The sequence below is a fragment of the Podarcis liolepis genome, assembly GCF_965112155.1.
Source record: "Podarcis liolepis genome assembly, chromosome: 16".
Classification (NCBI taxonomy): Eukaryota; Metazoa; Chordata; class Lepidosauria; order Squamata; family Lacertidae; genus Podarcis; species Podarcis liolepis.
The window spans coordinates 692,433-713,078 of record NC_139567.1 but is presented as its reverse complement, the minus strand read 5'-3'; the positions used below and the strand labels follow the sequence as shown (position 1 = coordinate 713,078).

General features: G+C 45.1%; 1 protein-coding gene across 2 annotated transcripts in view; it reads left to right on the top strand.

The window, feature by feature from the left end:
• The window catches only part of PLEKHA2 (pleckstrin homology domain containing A2), a 91,489-nt gene that overhangs the window by 15,622 nt on the left and 55,221 nt on the right, over window positions 1–20,646 (top strand). For both annotated transcript variants that reach the window (XM_083480652.1, XM_083480653.1), the window contains exon 2: window positions 18,088–18,251. In XM_083480652.1, the coding sequence (XP_083336778.1) occupies window positions 18,111–18,251 (141 nt within the window). In that variant the 5' untranslated portion in view covers window positions 18,088–18,110. The remainder of the gene's footprint in view (window positions 1–18,087; window positions 18,252–20,646) is intronic.

Here is a 20,646-nt window from a genome sequence, read left to right as displayed (position 1 = left end):
TCAGGGATTACGGGCAGGAGGAGGGGTCACGCTAAGACCAGACCATGGCATCACCGAGGAGACAGGCTTAGTCGTTGTTTGAGGACTATCCCTGCCTTCGAGTCTGGTCTTGACTGGAATGATACTGGAATCAGCAAGAGAGACACACATGACCTGAAGGTGCTGCTGCGCAATGCCAGGTCAATGATTCATAAGACCACTGCCCTCCATGACCTGATTGTGGATGGAGGCTTGTGACAGAGACTTCGTTGGATGAAGCAGATGGGCCTGTCCTTGCCGCTGCTTGTCTACCAGGTTTCTCTTACGCACAGCAACCCAGGTCATATGGGCAGGGGAGTGGGGGTTGCAGTGATTTTTAGGAAGTCATTAATTTACACAGGGCATCCTATTGGGAAGACCCAGTTTTCTGAGTGTATGTTCTGGAAGTTGGGCAATCGGGACAGTACAGGATTCCTTTTGCTGTACCGACCTCCCCGCTGCACCAAGGATTCCCTGCCCAAGCTGCTTCAAGTCATGGCGGATTTTCTCCTGGAGACACCTAGTTTGATTGTCCATGGGGATTTAAACATCCATGCTGACATGACCTTACAAGGGGCTGCTCAGGACTTCATGGAAAGCATGGCCTCCATGTGGCTGTCCCTGAATAAGCTTGGCCCAACTCACAGTCGCCTTAGACCTAGAGTTCACCTCTATAGATGTGGGTAATCTGACACAAAGTAAAAGTGAAACAAAAGAAGTGCCATGGTCGGATTACTTCCTGGGGCAACTGGACTTCTCTGCGACCCTTCTCTTCTGCAGGGAGGTGGGACCGATTTGGATGGTCTGCCCCCTGTCACTTAATTGATTCAAATGGTTTCCAGAGAGTGGTAGGGGATGCTTTATCCCATGTTGATGACCTTTCAGCTGATCCACCAAGCTTGTAACTTCATCAAAAAAAGAAATGAGATTTGTCTGGTGTGACTTGTTTTTGATAAATTCATGCTGGTCTTGGTAATCACAGCATACTTTTCTAAGTGCTCACAGACCAACAGTTTAATTATCTGTGCTGGTATTATTATTGTCCTGGTATTGATGTCAAGTTCATTGGTCGGCAGTTACCTAGGTTTTCTCCCCCCCCCTTTTTTGAAGATGGGGGATAACATCTGCAGGGACCTCATCTGTTCTCCAAGAATTCTCAAAATCGTAGACAAAGGCTCTGAGATTACATCTGCAAGCTCCTTTAGTACCCAGCTCTCTATATGTAGGCCATCTGCTTTCCATATTTATTCTTTTAACTGAAGTTGCTTCTGTTGCAGATACCCACCATGGCATTTTTTGTTCTAATAGTTCTTTATATTTTCCCATACTTTATGATTTCCTAATGTAAAGGTTTCTAAGGGGTTGCTCGTGCGTAAGCAGGCAACTATCTCCCTGGCTGGGCGCGAACGCCTGGCCTGGCTGCCTAAGTAAATTTTATCTGTCCAGACGCCACTCACCCGTGGCTGACTCAGTCGCTGGCAGAATCCGTCAGTGGGCGTTTCTTAAACTTCTTCCAGCAAAGAAGCTCCTTGACGCCTAGTCTCCGCCTACCTTCTCTGCGCGAAAGCCTTCTGTGCAAGGAGGGCGTGGGCAACGGAGGACCCCTACTCTCCCCGCTGGTCCCAGGCAAGGAGTCATGGGACCGCCTCGCTGCTTCCCCCATCTGCCCCCCTGTCAGGAAGTTCTTCCTAATGTTTAGGTGGAATCTTCTTTCTTGTATGTAGTTTGGATCCATTGCTCCGTGTCCGCTTCTCTGGAGCAGCAGAAAACAACCTTTCTCCCTCCTCTATGTGACATCCTTTTATATATTTGAACATGGCTATCATATCACCCCTTAACCTCCTCTTCTCCAGGCTAAACATGCCCAGCTCCCTTATGTTATCCCTTATCCTTAAGATGTTTGCTTCTCCAAATATTTATCAAATTTATCTACCATTTCAAAAAAAGTTTTTGGGAGTTTGCTTTCTTTGGTGTCTTTCTTCCTAATTGTTCTATCCACTTCCAGCGACCAGACCCCATTCAGATCACCCATCAGTATAATTTTTTGATCTGCAAATTCCATTAAATCTGTTTCCAATTTCTTATAAAACTCTGCTTTTTTCTCATTAGGGGCATAAATTCCTATTAATAAGATTTTTTCACCATGCACTACAATCTGTACCGCCATAACTCTTCCTTGATCAGCTTTAAACATTTGTTTGGGCTCAAATTTTGGTTTAATATTAAGGACCACTCCACATTTTTTTTTAATCTGCTGGTATGAATTCCATTCCTAATTTTTTATTAATTAGGACTCTTTTATGTTTACTCGCAATATGTTTTTCTTGAAGACAAGTTACATCTAAATTTTGTTTTAAAATTACATGTTGAATTTTGTTCCTTTTGCATTATTGTTTAAGCCATTTACATTGTAATGCACAACCTTTAAATATGCCATTATGTTTTTACTGTGTCTTTTTCTCTAAGTCTTATCTATGCTTTCCCCTTGTCTTGATTATTTAATTTATCTATCACCCCTCCTATTGCTCCTACTATTGGTCCTTCCCCTGCTCCACCTCCTGCTCCCAGTGGTTCTGGTACATTATATGGATTGTCAAAGTCAAAATCTTTACCACATTTTTGCCAGAATTCCCAAGCTGGATCTTCATTTGCCAACCTGTAGTTCTTATGTAATGGAATTTCTGGCATTTTTTAAGCAATCTGGAAGGGATCTCTTTAAACATGGTGACCAGGTTACCATCCACCTGGAGTCTGTTTTCATATTTTTTGGGGACCATAGCGTCCTTTTTTTTTTTTTTTTTTGAAACAAACATTACCAAACCGTCTGCAGGTTGCTTTCTAGCTTTAGCTGACTGACCACACCCGGTAGCAGCTCTATATAATTCCTTCCACTGATCCTCCTCCAGCCACTCAGCAAATGTCTTAGCTATATATGTCATTAAGTCCTGATCCCCCTCATTTTCTGGGAGACCTCTTATTCAGAGAATATTAGATTTTTGTCTCATTTCTAAAAGGGCAAGCTGGTCCTCAAATTGGTCCTGACTGCCAGATAGTCCTCTTATGTTTCACTTTATTACCTCTTGTTCTTCCTTCAATTCTTCAGTCACTTTTTCCATTTTTTGAGATTTGGTTTCCAAGTTTTTACCCATATACAGTGGTACCTTGGGTTACATATGCTTCAGGTTACATACACTTCAGGTTACAGACTCTGCTAACCCAGAAATAATACCTCGGGTTAAAAACTTTGCTTCAGGATAAGAACAGAAATCGCGCTCCGGCGGTGCGGCAGCAGCAGGAGGCCCCATTAGGTAAAGTAGTGCTGCAGGTTAAGAACAGTTTTAGGTTATGAATGGACCTCCAGAATGAATTAAGTACTTAACCTGAGGTACCACTGTAATCTCAATCTGCTTTCCATGTTCCAGGTCATGGACCTTTTCACAAGTGTACACATTCTTTACATATATTGCTACTTCTCCTCCCTCCCTGTTTTGTCTATTCCTTTTGAACAGGTTATACCCCTCAATCCCTACATTCCAGTCATGGGTCCCACCAGGTTTCAGTAATGCCTACCAGGTCATATTTGCCATGTTGTATTAAAAGCTTCAATTCGTCTTGCTTGTTTCCCATACTCTGTGCATTTGTGCACAGACAACTGAAGCAGCAAGTTGTTCTATCCATCTGCTTCCTTCTGGTAGTTTCTTGCCCTTTAGCAGGTTTCTGGAGCACCACCTCAGTTTCATGTGCATCTAGGTGCAATGTTATCAGGTGTTCTTCTGTCAATGTAATGTTGTTTCCCTCCCCCTCAGGATCTTGCGCAGGTGACCTTTCAGGATGCTCTCTGCATAAAGTGATTCCTGGGATGGGGGTGGGAATACTGTTGGGGCTGTGGCTGCTTTGCCAGTTGTAGGGCCCTGGCCAGAGCTGCCCTGTGTTGCTTCTGTCACCTTTTGTCCTCTTGCTGTTGCATGTGAAGCTGAGAAGAGTCTGGTGCCCATCAGGGGCATAGGCACTAATTTTAACTCTTGCTGGTTGTGTCTGTCAGAGTGTGACCACATCCTTCCTTTCTTGTGCATGTTTATCATATCAACACTTTTTATAAAAAAGAAAACCTTTTTATTTATAGCTTTTTAGTTCTGCCTTCAAAAAATGGAGGGTATCAGTTTTCTTTTCTTTTCTGTTTAAACAAGCATTCTGTCTCCATGGTTGCAGATGCCCTTGGGATACCCCAATTGTGATTCTGGCTGTATGGCAGCTGCTCTTGGTCAAAGCCCCTGATAAATATCAGCATTGCTAAGTGAGAAGGGATCTTGCCAGCTTGGAGGAGACACCAGTCAGGACGCTCCCACAAGAGGCAGTGACAGCCATCAACTCTGATGGCTTTAAAAGAGGATTAAAAAAATTCACAGGAGAAGGATGCCAATGACTTCCAGCCACAACAGCTATGTATTGCCTCCTCTGTTGGAGACGGTAAGCCTCTGAAAGCGAGTTTTGGAGAAATGCAAGTGGGCAAAGTGCTGCTGTGCTCAAGTCCTGCTTCTGGGCTTCCCATGGGCATCTGATTGACCCCTGAAAGAACAGGATGTTGGACTAGGTGGGCCTTTGGCTTGACCCTCCAGGCTCTTCTTAGAGTCTTAAGTTCTAAGCTAGACACACGTTGTTGCTGCCCGTCTCAAGATCAGAGTTCTCCCAACCAAATATTGTGGGTGGGGAAGTCTAATGAGGATAGAAACTTACCTTCTACACAACCCTGTTCTACATTCAATGGATTATATACGTTGTCTTTTTTCTTTTGTTGTTTATTTTACTGGATAGTGTGGTCAGGTCGGGTTTTTAGTTTTTTATTGTTTAGTTTTGAGGTTTTTTGTTTGTGGGGGGGAAGGCATGTAGGGGAGTGGGAGAGAAATAGTAGAGATGTGAAAATGTATATAGCTGGGATGGAGAAAGTAAATAGGAATAAGTTCTGTCTCTCTCTCTCTCACACACACACACACATATAGTGCATAATGAAAGCATGCAGTCCCCTCCCTCAGCAGGCCCACCAGTTTGGCCCCAGGACCTTATGCATATGTGCATCTGATATCAGCACACACGGCCCCAGCGGAAAAAAATGTGGCTGCCTGGCCCCTTCTTGGGGAACGTTGTGGGGCCTGGGGCACCCAGCCCCCTCCCCCAGTGCCTATGTCCCTCAGGAAATGGTGACGGCCACCGGCTTGGATGACTTTGAAAGGGGGTTAGACGAATTAATGGAGGGCAAAGCTGCCAATAGCTGCTAATTATGATGCTTGTATATGACCTCTTGTATCAGACATGGTAAGCCTCTGAATGCCAGGCACTGGGAACAGGAGCGGGAGAGAGCCATGCTCCTCACGTCTTGCTAGTGGGCTGTCCAGAGGCGGCTAAGATGAGTCGCAACGCCAGCATGGTGTAGTGGTTAAGAGGGATGGACTCATAATCTGGTGAACCGGGTTCACGTCTCCGCTCCTCCACATGCAGCTGCTGGGTGACCTTGGGCCAGTCACACTTCTCTGAAGTCTCTCAGCCTCACTTGCCTCACAGAGTGTTTGTTGTGGGGGAGGAAGGAAAGGAGATTGTGAGCCGCTTTGAGACACCTAAAGGGGAGTGAAACGCGGGGTATCAAGTCCAAACTCTTCTTCTTCTTTTCTTCATGTGCCAGAATGCCTCCCTCTCTTGCACTTCTGCTGCCCGGTGCAGGTGCTCTCCCCACTTTACGGGCAACCAGCTGGCTCTGAGGATGGGGCACAAGGCCCACCTAGCTGTGTCCGCTGTCCTTTTTGAGGCGGAAGAAGCAGCACCTGAGGCAGCCATCTTCCTCTGCCTGGTGGTGCAGCCGGCCCTGGCAGAAGGGGAGGGTATTCTCATGTGTGCTCAATAATTTGCTCCCACAATCCTCTGTCAGCCCATGAAGGTCCATAGGAACCACACTGGGTAGTTTGGCCAGAGAATTTGAAAACTGCCTCACCAGGGTAGAAATTCCATGTCGCATTGTTTGGGAAAGCAAATGTGACAAATTCATAGTTGCCCTGAACTTTGTGGTGGTTTCATAATAAGCTCTTCAAAGTTTCCCTTTAGCAGGGGGATTCTTTGTGACTTTGCTTTGGGACTTGCCCTCCAATCACAGTGAGTGAGGAAGGAAATCGGAGAGGAAGACGCTGTCTTGGGTTGGGACAGGGTCTGAAAGCTAAGCAGGCAGAGCACTCTTGGTGGGCGCAGGGACTATTCCTCTTTTTCTAGTGTAGTTGTTGGAAGAAGCCCATGTCACTAGGCCTAGGGTCTGCTTGATGCCCATGGAAGTCGTGTTTGTGAATATCTACCTACCTGGTCATCTGTGGTGAATAAGAATATGAGACTTTTCAAAGCATTGATGTGGCTGAGAGACTAGGGTAAAGGTCAAGAACCCCTGGACAGTTAAGTCCAGTTAAAAGCTCATCTTGCTTCAGTCTGAGGGAGCCGGAGTTTGTCCGCAGACAGCTTTCCGGGTCATGTGGCCAGCATGATTAAACTGCTTCGGGGCAACGAAACACCATGATGAGGGCACGAAAATGCCATTTACCTTCCCGCCGCAGCAGTACCTATTTATCTACTTGCACTAGTGTGCTTCCGAACTGCTAGATTGCCAGGAGCTGGGACAAAGCAACAGGAGCTCACCCCGTTGTGCAAATTCGAACTCGGGGGGGGGGGGAGACACGGGTGGCGCTGTGGTGTAAATTACTGAGCCCCTTGGGCTTGCCAATGGAAAGGTCGGCATGGCTGAGAGACTAAAGCTCTGTGGGGTGCCTTGCCATGAATTGAATTTCCCTAGATGATCTAAGTGAGCTTATAGACTGACCCAAGATGTTTCGGGGCTAGAAGCAGAAAAAGCAGGCATCATTCCTCACACTAATGAACATGAGACATGAGGCATAAGCAGAGGCTTGACAACCATATGTCAGGAGTGCTCTGATGGTGTTTCCTGCTTGGCAGGGGGTTGGACTCGATGGCCCTTGTGGTCTCTTCCAACTCTATGATTCTATGAGACATAATCCATTGGGAAGTCCTTCTTTGAAATTCACAGGAGGTATGCATGGTTCTGTAAGTGGAATGTGCGTCTGGTTCTTCTCCATCACAATATTTAATACATGGCATTTAAAAACCCAGTCAATTAATCAGATTCTGTTGTACAGTCACAGACTTGTAAAAAAACAAAATAATACTATTTCTAACATAACATGAGTTAAAATATATAGTACATATATAAAATAAGAAAGTGAAAAACAACCAAAACTGCACTTAAACAGACAAATCCTTTTATGAATCTTTGCAGCAGAAAAGATAAATTTAGCAAAAGTTTCCATTACTGTTTTTGTATGGATTTGCCAATAAGTAGAATCATAGAATCATAGAGTTGGAAGAGACCACAGGGGCCATCGAGTCCAACCCCCTGCCAAGCAGGAAACACCATCAGAGCACTCCTGACATATGGTTGTCAAGCCTCTGCTTAAAAGCCTCCAAAGAAGGAGACTCCACCACACTCCTTGGCAGCAAATTCCACTGTCGAACAGCTCTTACTGTCAGGAAGTTCTTCCTAATGTTTAGGTGGAATCTTCTTTCTTGTAGTTTGGATCCATTGCTCCGTGTCCGCTTCTCTGGAGCAGCAGAAAACAACCTTTCTCCCTCCTCTATGTGACATCCTTTTATATATTTGAACATGGCTATCATATCACCCCTTAACCTCCTCTTCTCCAGGCTAAACATGCCCAGCTCCCTTAGCCGTTCCTCATAAGGCATCGTTTCCAGGCCTTTGACCATTTTGGTTGCCCTCCTCTGGACACGTTCCAGTTTGTCAGTGTCCTTCTTGAACTGTGGTGCCCAGAACTGGACACAGTACTCCAGGTGAGGTCTGACCAGAGCAGAATACAGTGGCACTATTACTTCCCTTGATCTAGATGCTATACTCCTATTGATGCAGCCCAGAATTGCATTGGCTTTTTTAGCTGCCGCGTCACACTGTTGGCTCATGTCAAGTTTGTGGTCAACCAAGACTCCTAGATCCTTTTCACATGTACTGCTCTCAAGCCAGGTGTCACCCATCTTGTATTTGTGCCTCTCATTTTTTTTGCCCAAGTGCAATACTTTACATTTCTCCCTGTTAAAGTTCATCTTGTTTGTTTTGGCCCAGTTCTCTAATCTGTCAAGGTCGTTTTGAAGTGTGATCCTGTCCTCTGGGGTGTTAGCCACCCCTCCCAGTTTGGTGTCATCTACAAATTTGAACAGGATGCCCTTGAGTCCATCATCCAAGTCGTTGATAAAGATGTTGAATAAGACCGGGCCCAAGACAGAACCCTGTGGCACCCCACTAGTCACTCTTCTCCAGGATGAAGAGGAACCATTGATAAGCACCCTTTGGGTTCGTTCGTTCGGTCAGTCAGCCAGTTACAAATCCACTAAGTGGTAGCATAGTCAAGTCCGCATTTTACCAGCTTCTTTACAAGAATATCATGGGGCACCTTGTCGAATGCCTTGCTGAAATCAAGGTAGGCTACATCCACTGCATTCCCTTCATCTACCAGGCTTGTAATTCTGTCAAAAAACGAGATCAGGTTAGTCTGACATGACTTATTTTTCTATTATTCTATTTGTTTGAATTCCTCTTTGGTGGTTTCCCCCTTTTCCATTTTTTGTACACATCCTTTTTTAATCTTAACTCAGGTAAAGGTTCTTTAGATAGCCACCCTGGCTGCTTTAGGCACCTTCCATGTTTCCGTCTCATTGGTATTGCCTGACGTTGTGCTTTTACTATCTCCCTCTTAACAAACTCCCAGCCATCATGAACTCCCTTTCCTTTTAGTATTACTGTCCATGGGATCTCACCCAGCACTTCCCTAAGTTTTATGAAGTCGGCTTTCTTAAAGTCAAGAAATTGAGTCCTAGTATGCTTGGCTGCTCCTTTTAACTGAGTTAAGATTAAAAAAGCCTGGTAGATGAAGGGTGGTTGCTGAACAACTCCAAGCACACCTGGAGGATGCAGACCATTTGGATCCCTTCCAATCGGAATTCAGGCCTCACCTGGTCTCGCTGGTCGATGATCTCCGGCGGGCTAGGGACAAAGGTGAGAGCTGTTTCCTAGTACTGCTGGATCTCTCAGCAGCCTTTGACACCATCGACCATAACATCCTTCTGGACCGTCTAGAGGGGCTGGGAACTGGGGGCACTGTTATACAGTGGTTCCGCTCCTTTCTCCTGGGCCGTGTCCAGAAAGTGGTGTTGGGGGATGAGTGTTCAGACCCCTGGGCTCTCACTTGTGGGGTGCCTCAGGGTTCCATCCTCTCCCCCATGCTTTTTAATATCTATATGAAGCCACTGGGAGAGATCATCAGGGGGTTTGGGCTGGGTGTTCATCAGTATGCAGATGATACCCAGCTCTACCTCTCTTTTAAATCAGAACCAGTGAAGGTTGTGAAGGTCCTGTGTGAGTGCCTGGAGGCGGTTGGAGGATGGATGGCAGCTAACAGATTGAGGTTGAATCCTGACAAGACAGAAGTACTGTTTTGGTGGGACAGGGGGCGGGCGGGTGTGGGGGACTCCCTGGTTCTGAATGGGGTAACTGTGCCCCTGAAGGACCAGGGGTGCAGCCTGGGAGTCATTTTGGACTCACAGCTGTCCATGGAGGCGCAGGTTAATTCTGTGTCCAGGGTGGCTGTCTACCAGCTCCATCTGGTACGCAGGCTGAGACCCTACCTGCCTGCGGACTGTCTTGCCAGAGTGGTGCATGCTCTAGTTATCTCCCGCTTGGACTACTGCAATGCGCTCTACGTGGGGCTACCTTTGAAGGTGACACAGAAACTGCAATTAATCCAGAATGCGGCAGCTAGACTGGTGACTGGGAGTGGCCGCCGGGACCACATAACACTGGTCCTGAGAGATCTGCATTGGCTCCCAGTACGTTTCCGAGCACAATTCAAAGTGTTGGTTGTTGTTGTTTAGTCGTTTAGTCGTGTCCAACTCTTCAGGACCCCATGACCAGAGCAAGCCAGGCAATTCTGTCTTCCACTGTCTCCCAACAGTTTGGTCAAACTCATGCTGGTAGTTTCGCGAACACTATCCAACCATCTCGTCCTCTGTCGTCCCCTTCTCCTTGTGCCCTCCATCTTTCCCAACATCAGGGTAAAGTCCAGGGAGTCTTTTCTTCTCATGAGGTGGCCAAAGTATTGATTGATTGATTGATTGATTGATTGATTGATATTTATTACGGCCATTGGCCCATCACACGACAGTTTCCCATACTAACATAATGTACTTAAACCTCCAGACCCAAAACCGCCGAAACCCACAAAAAACAAACAAGAACCAAAGCAGAACAAAAACAAAAGACCACATCATACATTACAATAAATTTGCAGCATAAACATCGCCCTCTGCTCATAAATTAATAAAAACATCAATGGTGATATCACCTAATTACATCCTAAAACATAGATCATGGTTTAAAAGGGTTATCCGAGCCGCACAGGAGTCCGTTTTTCTTCTTTAGGGATAGGACGCTGATCAAGAATCTGGCAACCGTGAGTGATCTTAGGGGGTCTTCATCATTTAATAGATATCTCAGTTTGGCTTCATTCGTATCATCGGCGATTCCCTTTAGATATTGAGCAAGAAACTTGCTCCTGGCCGATGAGTGAAAAGCACAATCAAGAATTATGTGATGCAACGATTCTGGTGCCCCACAATTACAATCACATAAGAGCGATATCTGTACATTGGAAAATCTATTTCTCAGCACGTTCGATGGGAAGGTGTTGAATCTTGCCTTTATAAAGGCATATCTATGAGCCGAAGAAGTTAAGGAATTCAAATAATTTGGGAGCCTTAAGAGGGGTAATAAACCAAGGTTTAGAGGAGAGCAGGTACCATTGCCCAAGACCATTTTCTGCTGCAAGTCCATCTCCTCTAGTTTACAGGTTACTGTTCTTTTAGCTGGAACTATATCCTGCTCTAGTAATTTGGATGGGGAGATTCCCATTGCTGTAATTTTCAGCTGTAACTTTTTAACCCATGGGCTCTGGAAATCATCTCTCCACATACATTGTACCAAGTACAAGTTTGGGAGATTGTGCCATAGAGATAACCAGTGACAAAGTATGTGCTTCCACAGGGCGTTTTCTAGGGATACAGTATTAAGTTCCATGCGTAACGCTGTATTACTTACACAGTTGGGCAGTTTCAATATCCCTCTTAAAAACTGATTTTGAATAACCTCTAGGTGAGATAGGTTGACAAAAGTCCCCCAAGTTGAGATGGCATAAGCAGTTGTCGGGATCACCTTGGCCTTGAACACTTTCAACGCCGATGGGATGTGAAGGGCCCCATCGGTGAAGAAGAATCGCAAGATCGCCAAGGAGATAGCTTTGGCTCTATTTGTAACATAAGCTACATGGGCCTTCCATCTAAGGTTATGTTGTAACCAAACTCCCAAGTATTGGAATCTATAGACTTGTTCAATGACTCTCCCATCAATTCTCCAATTATGGAGTTTCCGGCTCTTTGAGAAAATTAGGATCTTAGATTTTCCATAATTAATTGTAAGGGAATTTGCATTACAATATGATCCAAAAAATTTTAAGGCCCTCCTGAGACCTACTCTAGAAAAAGAAAGGATGACTGCGTCATCCGCATATAGTAACAAGGGGCAGCGATAAAGTGCTAGGCGGGGTGCATGAATCCTTTCTTGAGCCTCTATTAGGGGAGTCCTCATGTCGCTTATGAACAAATTGAACAGGAATGGAGCCAATATACAACCCTCTGTTAATGTACAACCCTCTGTTAATGGGAATTGAATATACAACAATATACAACCCTCTGTTAATGGGAATTGAATTGGTGAGATCACCCTCCGGGGTGAGTCTCACTCTAGCCGCTGAGTTCTCATGGAGTTTGATTATTAGCCAGAGAAGCCTTCTGTCAATGCCCCAGCGGGTGAGTTTTTCCCAGAGGATGCTCCTGGGGATACTATCGAATGCTGCCTTTAGGTCAATGAATGCCACACAGAGTTGGCCACCCTTTGGGGTGGAATATTTCCAGGCAAGATGCTGTAAAATTAGAATATGATTAATTGTTGACTGTTTTGGGCGGAATCCAGCTTGTTCGGGCCCAATTAGTTTTTTCTCTTCAGCCCATTGGATAAGTCTGTTCAACAGGAAGCGGGCATACAGTTTCCCCACTATTGAGAGCAGACTGATATTTCTGTAATTCCCTGGGTCATCTGGTGAGCCCTTTTTGTGGATTGGAACGATGATCGCGTCCTTCCATACTTCCGGGATCATTCCAGAGTTGTTAACGGCATCGAAGATGGTCGCCAGGACTTTGGCCCACCAGTCCGCATGGTATTTTATAGCTTCTGCCGGGATCAGGTCTGGCCCAGGCGCTTTCCCTGTTTTGAGTTTAACGATCAAGTCATGGATGTCTTCCGGATCGGTGGGGGGCCAGAGGGGAAGCTGTTCTTGAAATTCATCTCTTGTGTTAGCAATACAGTCAGTTGTGGCAAAGTAATTTTTTAAGTAAGATTCCCAAACCGGGGCAGGAATAATAGTTAAAGGGTATCTTTTAGTTCTTTTATTTACCAGGAGCCAAAATTGTCTGGAGTTCCGTGATGATGAGGCTTCTGTGATTGCCCGCCATTGATTCACTTGCCATTCCTGTCTAGGTCCCTTTTGAATTTGCTTGTAGGCCGATTTTGCTTGGAAATATTCTTTTGGCAAGACCGCTGCCCCGGAGGCTTTATACTCTTTGTAGATGTTACCAAGAAGTTGTCTAGCCTATTTACAAGCACTATTGAACCACAATGCACAGAATAGTCTTAGAGTTTGGTCATAATCGTAATAATCCTTGATTAAGCCTGAATATGCTTGTTTTAGCCCTTGTTGGAAATACGCTGAGTATTTTTGGGCCTGTAGTTCGGACCATTTTACACTTTTGATTTGCAATACTGAGTTCGTAATCAGATGTGTTGGGTGCCTGTCTCCATCTGGGGTCCAGTCTATAGTCATTGTGGCAACCAAGGGTAGGTGGTCGCTCAGTTGAATATTTTCAACTTTAAAATGGGAAAATTTGGGGAATATGTCATGAGATACTAACATATAATCCAGGACACTGTTTGCAGAGGAGCTTATGTGTGTTAAATCACCCGGTACATCTGGCGGGCAGTTCCCGTTTAGAATCACTAAGTTTAGACGTAGTACCAATTGGTAAAGAAGGGTTCCTGCTTCATTTACCCTTTTGTCTTTGGAAAGTCTTTGAGTATGGAGGGTGAGGTCATTAATGAATTCTGGGGTTATCCACCATTTGGCTTTGATTAAAGACTCCCAGTTTGTTGCAATGCGAGCATTGAAATCCCCTGCTATAACATTGGGTATATTGGGATATTTGGAGTGACAAAGAGTGAGATGTTCCTCCAAAATTCCCCATTTATTGTATAAGTCTGCAATGTTGCCTCCAGGAGGAAGATAGACATTTGTTATAACAAGTTCAAAATTTCCCCCCGTAATCAGGGCTGTAATTGCAAAGATGGAAGCATTTACAAGCATGAGTTTTGCCTGCATTTTCAAGGAAATTGCTATAACTAATCCTCCACTAGGCCGGCCTCCTTTAGTAGACGGGCATGCCAGTAATGATGTAACATCAAAACCTCTCTGAAATCCCTTGTTTTATCAGAGAGCTTATCACCTAGGGGAGCAGAGATTAAGTCGGTACAAGTTTTAACTATTATTAGATTTTCCTTCTGTGGGTATATCATCTTATTTACATGGCCCAAGGGGTCTTCTGTCCAGTCCGTATCGATAACAGATTGAACTTCTAAATCATCAGCTAGAGATTCTCCGTCCGGTAATGATGACTCCAAGTCAGGCATTGAGGAATGTGTCAAAATTTTGTTTACATTTTGCTGTTCTTTAGTAGGTATAACCATTCCGGCTGGTGCAGGAAGAGCTGGTTCCAGATTAACTAATAAGGGTGGCGGGACGATTGTCTGTATCGTTGCCTTGGATTTTATAGACCTATTTTGGGGCTGTGGGCTAAATTTGAGAAGGTCCACTGAGCCTTCAATGGCCCTGTTGGTTTGAATTTCTTTGTTTCCTATTTTACTTTTGGCCTGAAACATCTTCTCTCTTAATTTATCTAATTTATTTATTATTTTTTCTTTTTCTTGTGACTGTAATTCGTCAAATGAATTCATAAGGGCGCTTTCATCAATGGATATTCTGGAACTACCCAAGTTTGTTCCTGGTTGTGGACTGCAGGCGATCTCCTCCGTTCTCTGTGGGGAAAGCAACATCTCTTTGTCTGGGGATTTTGTAGAGCTTGTTTCTGAATCTAATATCTCTTTTTCTTTTTCCACAAGTAGTGGTTTTACTATGCTGTCCGCAAAAACCCTTGTGGGTATGATTTTTGTTTTTATAAATTTCCATTTTTGTCTTATTATTAATAAGGGTAATCTCAGCGAACGGAAGGCTAAAATAACTTTGTAAGGGCCATTTGATTGAGTTAGCGGAAGTAAAGCATGAAGATCAATATGAACTATGCTTATTCTCAGGATTTTACTTAGGGCAATTTTAGCTCCTTCCAAGCTTGACCAGTCCCATATCTCAGACCTTATCGTTAGACACACCTTCTTTGGTTGCAATGTTAGATTTTGCTTACACATGAGATTGTTTAGTTTGTATTTTCTTATCCCCTTTGCCCCAGATTTTGGTGGGGCTATCACTGGAGGTCCCCTCTGGTAGTTATTTTTGAGAGCAATTTTGGCATCCATATCCATCACTTTTTCAGTTAGCTTGGAAATTGAGCACGTCAGAAAGTCTATCTTTTTAAATATGCAGTCCAGTGTCCTAATGACTAGTTGTAAATGGGAGGACTCATTTCCCAGCTGGTTCTCTTTATCCCAGTTCTTTTTCCCATCCACACCGGGCCCACCCTTGATGGGAGTGCTCATTAGATTACAAGTGTGTAGGATGGTATTTTGGGACTTGGGAATGTTATTAGCTACATCCAAGTCACTTAGTGGAAGAAATCTATTGTATGTAGTAACTGCTGCTTGAAAATTTGACTGGTCTCTTCTTTCTTTAGCTTGTAGCTTGGGGCTAGGGAGAAGCAGTAATTCCTCTGCTTCTCTGAGGCGTTTCCTCTTGCCCATAGCCACAGTAGATATGAGCTAAATAATGTAAATAATACAGGAGAGAAGAAGGGGACTTCCTACCACAGTCAATGATTTAGCTATACAGCTGAGTATTTAACTCCAGGGATTTCTCCACAGTTCGTTGAAGAGCTATAATAAGAGTAAAATTCCGATAGAGATTTACTCCTGTTGAGGGCTCTAGTAGATCATCTCCAGCTCAGCCCTCTTCACGATTAATTGTTCAAGGGAAGGGCTCTCAATTTGAATCTTTATCCAGTCCCCCATCCCTCCCCTATTCGGTCTCCGGGAAAAGTGCAGGCAGGCTTTACTTAAAACAGAAGGGTCTCACCGCTTTGTGAACTTCTAGGCTTTTGTTTTGTTTAATTTAAACTTCCGTCTCCTCTCTCTTCACCCCTCTCTGCCGAAGATTTCTTCTTCGCCTCTCAGAGTGTAATTTCAGCAACCCGAAGCCTCGCAGCCTCGCTGTTAGGATGACGAAGTGCAGCTGGAGAAGACGGCTCGAGAGGGAGGCTGGGTCCTCAAGCCCGTCGGGTTCAGCTGCCCGTCCAGGCACCTGAGGACTCCTATGGTCTCCTCTGGTCCTCCCCTGGCCTGGCTTCAAAACTTCGGCTTGGCTCTTTCCCTTCCCCAAGTATTGAAACTCCGCTCAGACCCTGTCTCCAGGCTACAGCTACAGCAGAGGTGATCCAGTGCTCGGGAGTAATTTTAACCAACGCTTGCCTTCTAGTTCCTTGTGTAGCTGGTGATTCAGTGTCCTTCCAGCAAGGGAGACAAATTGCTGAGTCACTTATAGGTAAAATGCTAAGGTTTAAATGCCTTAGGCAGCAATTAAAACCGGTAAAAAATTTTTTAATAAAACTGTTAAAAACTGATAAAAAACTGCACTACTAGCATGGAGCTTAGAGCAGGGCTGCCCTTGCCGGCGCCATCTTGGGATTCATTTTTCTTGCCAAAGTATTGGAGCCTCAGGTTCACAATCTGTCTTTCCAGTGAGCACTCAGGGCTGATTTCCTTAACAATGGAGAGGTTTGATCTTCTTGCAGTGCATGGGACTCTCAAGAGTCTCCTCCAGCACCATAGTTCAAAAGCATCAATTCTTCGGCTATCAGCCTTCTTTATGGTCCAGCTTTCACTTCCATACATCACCACTGGGAAAACCATAGCTTTAACTATACGGACCTTTGTTGGCAAGGTGATGTCTCTGCTTTTTAAGATGCTGTCTACGTTTGTCATTGCTTTTCTCCTAAGAAGCAGGCGTCCTTTAATTTCGTGGCTGCTGTCACCATCTGCAGTGATCATGGAGCCCAAGAAAGTAAAATCTCTCACTGCCTCCATTTCTTCCCCTTCTATTTGCCAGGAGGTGATGGGACCAGTGGCCATGATCTTCGTTTTTTTGATGTTGAGCTTCAGACCATATTTTGCGCTCTCCTCTTTCACCCTCATTAAAAGGTTCTTTAATTATTCCTCACTTTCTGCCATCAAGGTTGTGTCATCTTCATATCTGAGGTTGTTGATATTTCTTCCAGCAATCTTAATTCCGGCTAGGTATTCATCCAGCCCAGCCTTTCGCATGATGAATTCTGCATATAAGTTAAATAAGCAGGGAAACAATATACAGCCTTGTCGTACTCCTTTCCCAATTTTGAACCAATCAGTTGTTCCATATCCAGTTCTAACTGTAGCTTCTTGTCCCCACATAGAGATTTCTCAGAAGACAGATGAGGTGATCAGGCACTCCCATTTCTTTAAGAACTTGCCATAGTTTGCTGTGGTCGACACAGTCAAAGGCTTTTGCATAGTCAATGCAGCAGAAGTAGATGTCTTTCTGGAACTCTCTAGTTTTCTCCATAATCCAGTGCATGCTTGCAATTTGGTCTCTGGTTCTCTGCCTCTTCTAAATCCAGCTTGCACTTCTGGGAGTTCTCGGTCCACATACTGCTTGAGCCTTCCTTGTAGAATTTTAAGCTTAACCTTGCTTAAAGTGTTGGTGCTGACCTTTAAAACCCTAAATGGCCTCGGTCCTGTATACCTGAAGGAGCGTCTCTACCCGCATCGTTCAGCCCAGACACTGAGGTCCAGCACCGAGGGCCTTCTGGCGGTTCCCTCATTGCGAGAGGTGAGGTTACAGGGAACCAGACAGAGGGCCTTCTCGGTAGTGGCGCCCGCCCTGTGGAACGCCCTCCCTTCAGATGTGAAGGAAATAAGCAGCTATTTTCTCTTTAAAAGACATCTGAAGGCAGCCCTGTTTAGGGAAGTTTTTAATATTTAATGCTGTATTGTTTTTAACACTTGATTTGAAGCCGCCCAGAGGGGCTGGGGAAACTCATCCAGATGGGCGGAGTATAAATAATAAATTATTATTCTTATTATTATTGAAAAGGGGTGAGGGGCTGCCGGCTCTGCAGGCAAGGGGGGGGGGGGACATAACTGGGCTCCTGAGCCCCATTGGGAAGCTGCAGAAAGAATGTAGTTGGTCAAGGGAGCCGGGGACTCAAAAAGGTTGAAAACCTCTGCTTTAAGGTCATTTTAGAAACAGCACATCCCACTTAAGGAAATTCCACAGGTCACCACTAAAAAGGCCCTGTCCTTTGTGGCTTCTGGAATGATATTATTTGAATAGTGGACACTTAAGTGGGGCCTCTTCTGACCAGTCTTGGAGCCCAGGAAAGTTCACACAGTGCTCTGTCAAATAATGATGTCATTCTTGGTACACACAGACTGCATGGCAGCAGCACTGACCAGCATGGGTGGGTTTTGTCACTTGACTGAGTCATGAGATGTAGAGATCTCTGTAGCAAGAATAAGGAAGGGTGGTGGGACATTGTACAGGGCACCTATGCTTGCAAAAGGCCTGGTTCACATCTCTGTGTATCTGTGCTTCACAGGGTGATGCTAGAAAGAGCCCGGAATGCCTTATGTGGATCGTCAGAACCGAATCTGTGGGTTCCTGGACATTGAGGACAATGAGTCCTGTGGGAAGTTCCTGCGAAGATATTTCATCCTGGATACCCAGGCCAATAGCCTTCTGTGGTACATGGACAATCCCCAGGTAATGTCTGTCCTCAGAAGTAGACACCAGTGGCCCACCTGAAAGCAGCAGCCTTTCTGTGACATTCTTCAGGTCCTTTGTAGAGTCCCCCCTCCCTCAGTCCTGTTAGATTTATATAGAAATCATGTGATAAAAAGAAGAAGCACATTCCAAAGTCTCAGTGCCCCATTTGGTAAAACAATGAGATGGATGTTGAGGTGCTACTTCTTTATCACTGAGACTCAGCCCAAACTGGACTCAATGTTAATTGTATGAAAGCAGTTGATGTGCATGTTTAAGGATTTAAATACTGACCATTGGGTCTGGAATGTGTGCAGCATGCAAAAGCTGTTGTTTGCTCCTGAAGAGAAGCTCCCATTAGATCTTCCTACAATCCTAGATCTTGTTTGAAGGGTGCCAGCTGCAATGACCTGTGTGTAGTTCAGAGATCTATACAGTCACAAGTTTGTGGGGAAGGATTATATCTTGGGCCCTTTCCAAGGCTTTAGCACTATCCTGTCTAAATCCAGCAGTAAGGCCAGCACTAATAGCTGGAACACATGGAAGGCTGGGAAAGAGGAGTGACCTTTATTCCCACTCCCAGAATTTCCTCCTCTTGGGGGACAGATGAGGGAGCCACCTGTGCGCAGTCAAGGGTGCCGTGTGCTTACCCAAGGCACCATTTCCTTGGAATGAAGGACAGTGGGAACTGGGATATAGGGCCAAACTCTTGCATCCAACTCTCCCAGACACAGTGCCTGGCTTGTTGTTTCCCATCCATATAATGTTGTGGCATCCTGTCAGGTGAGGTGGGAAAAGGCCCATCCATTTGTATCTATGGCAACAGGGCAACCTCTTTGGATATGGTAAATAGCGTACTGAAGTGGCCAGCCAAAGTCATTGCCTTGACAAAGGAACCAATTTGGGTGGTTCAGTAACCTCTTCCACTAAGTTCTAAGCAGCCTTGGAAAGGGCCCAAGATATAATCCTTCCCCACAAACTTGTGACTGTATAGATCTCTGAACTATATTTAAGTCAGGTTGCTGTGGCCCTTGCAGTACAGCAGGATGAGCACCACCAGTGGAGGTGAACTGTTAGATGTTTTCTCCCATTAATTTCCATGAATGGTCAGGGACGGTGGGACAATAGTAGTCCAACATGTCTGGAGAGCACCAGGTTGGAAAAAGCTGTTCTGCACATTCTTGATTCACATGTACAGTGGGTGCCAGATAAAGACCTACCTCTTTTGCCCAGGATTTTGTGGGGTAGTAATCTCCATGGGATGTTTGACTGCTGCTACCGTGATGACCTATGGGTGGTCTTCTATCCTCACCTACTCTTGGTTCTGCTGAACTTGGTTGTATTTTAATGTTATGGAAATTGTTTTATGTTTTTTATTGTCCTACAACCTGCCCTGGGATCACACGATGAGGGGTGGGTAAATTAATATTACTGAGCTGCTCATGAGATGTGATCCTGGCACCTGGTAGCCTCAGGCTGCTTGGCTCTTACTGGAGTGATGCTGCCCTGCTGTCCATTGCTATAGCTGCAAAGAGGGTCCTATGCTAGAGCAGTTGCTTGGGCAGCAGGGAGATGTTTCTCGGTTGATGGGGGGGGCAGAAAGCCAGGCTTCTCATATTTATAGCAGGGCTGGCCAATCCAAAGGCTCAGTTCGAGCTGTCAGTCAGCATAGTTGATGTTTTCCACCTCTGCTCCTTTCCGTTCTCCTAAGGCCACAGCACTCACCTTCTATGGTAACTCAGACCCAGCTCCTGTCTCACACTCCAGAGCACCAGACAGAACCCTGCAAACAGGATCTCTAGTCTGGATGCTGCCACCAGACATCAAAATAGACACTCACACACACCAGCTCTTGTGCAGCTCAGCTTCATGAGCTCAAAGAGGAAATCTGACCCAGTGGTTTGCTGTGACTCATATCATGCCTTGAACTGTCTGAGAATCTTTGCAATGAAGCCACAACAAAAAGTCTTGTCTGGGAAACCCCCCTAGACAACTGGACTTTGCAAGCTGAGAACTGAACAAAGTCAGTTTAGAAGCTGGTATGGGATCTGCACCCCTTCCTTTGCACTCATCCATTTGAAGTAACTACCACAGATTTTATTCAGTATCTATCCATTTAGTATTTTAAAAGGAACAGTAGAACAAGGGCTCAGTGTGCTATAACACATGTGGGCAGAAGATTTAGACAAGAACAGTTGTCTATGAACAGTTGATGGGATTGTCCTCATGGGCTCTGTTCAGCCATGAAACATAATGTGTGATGCTTGGCCAGGTATTTTCCCTTGGCCTGATGCTCAGCAAATGTACAGATGACACCAAACTGGGAGGGGTAGCTAATGCTTCAAAAGACAGAATCAGAATTCAAAATGACATTAACAGATTGGAGAACTGGGCT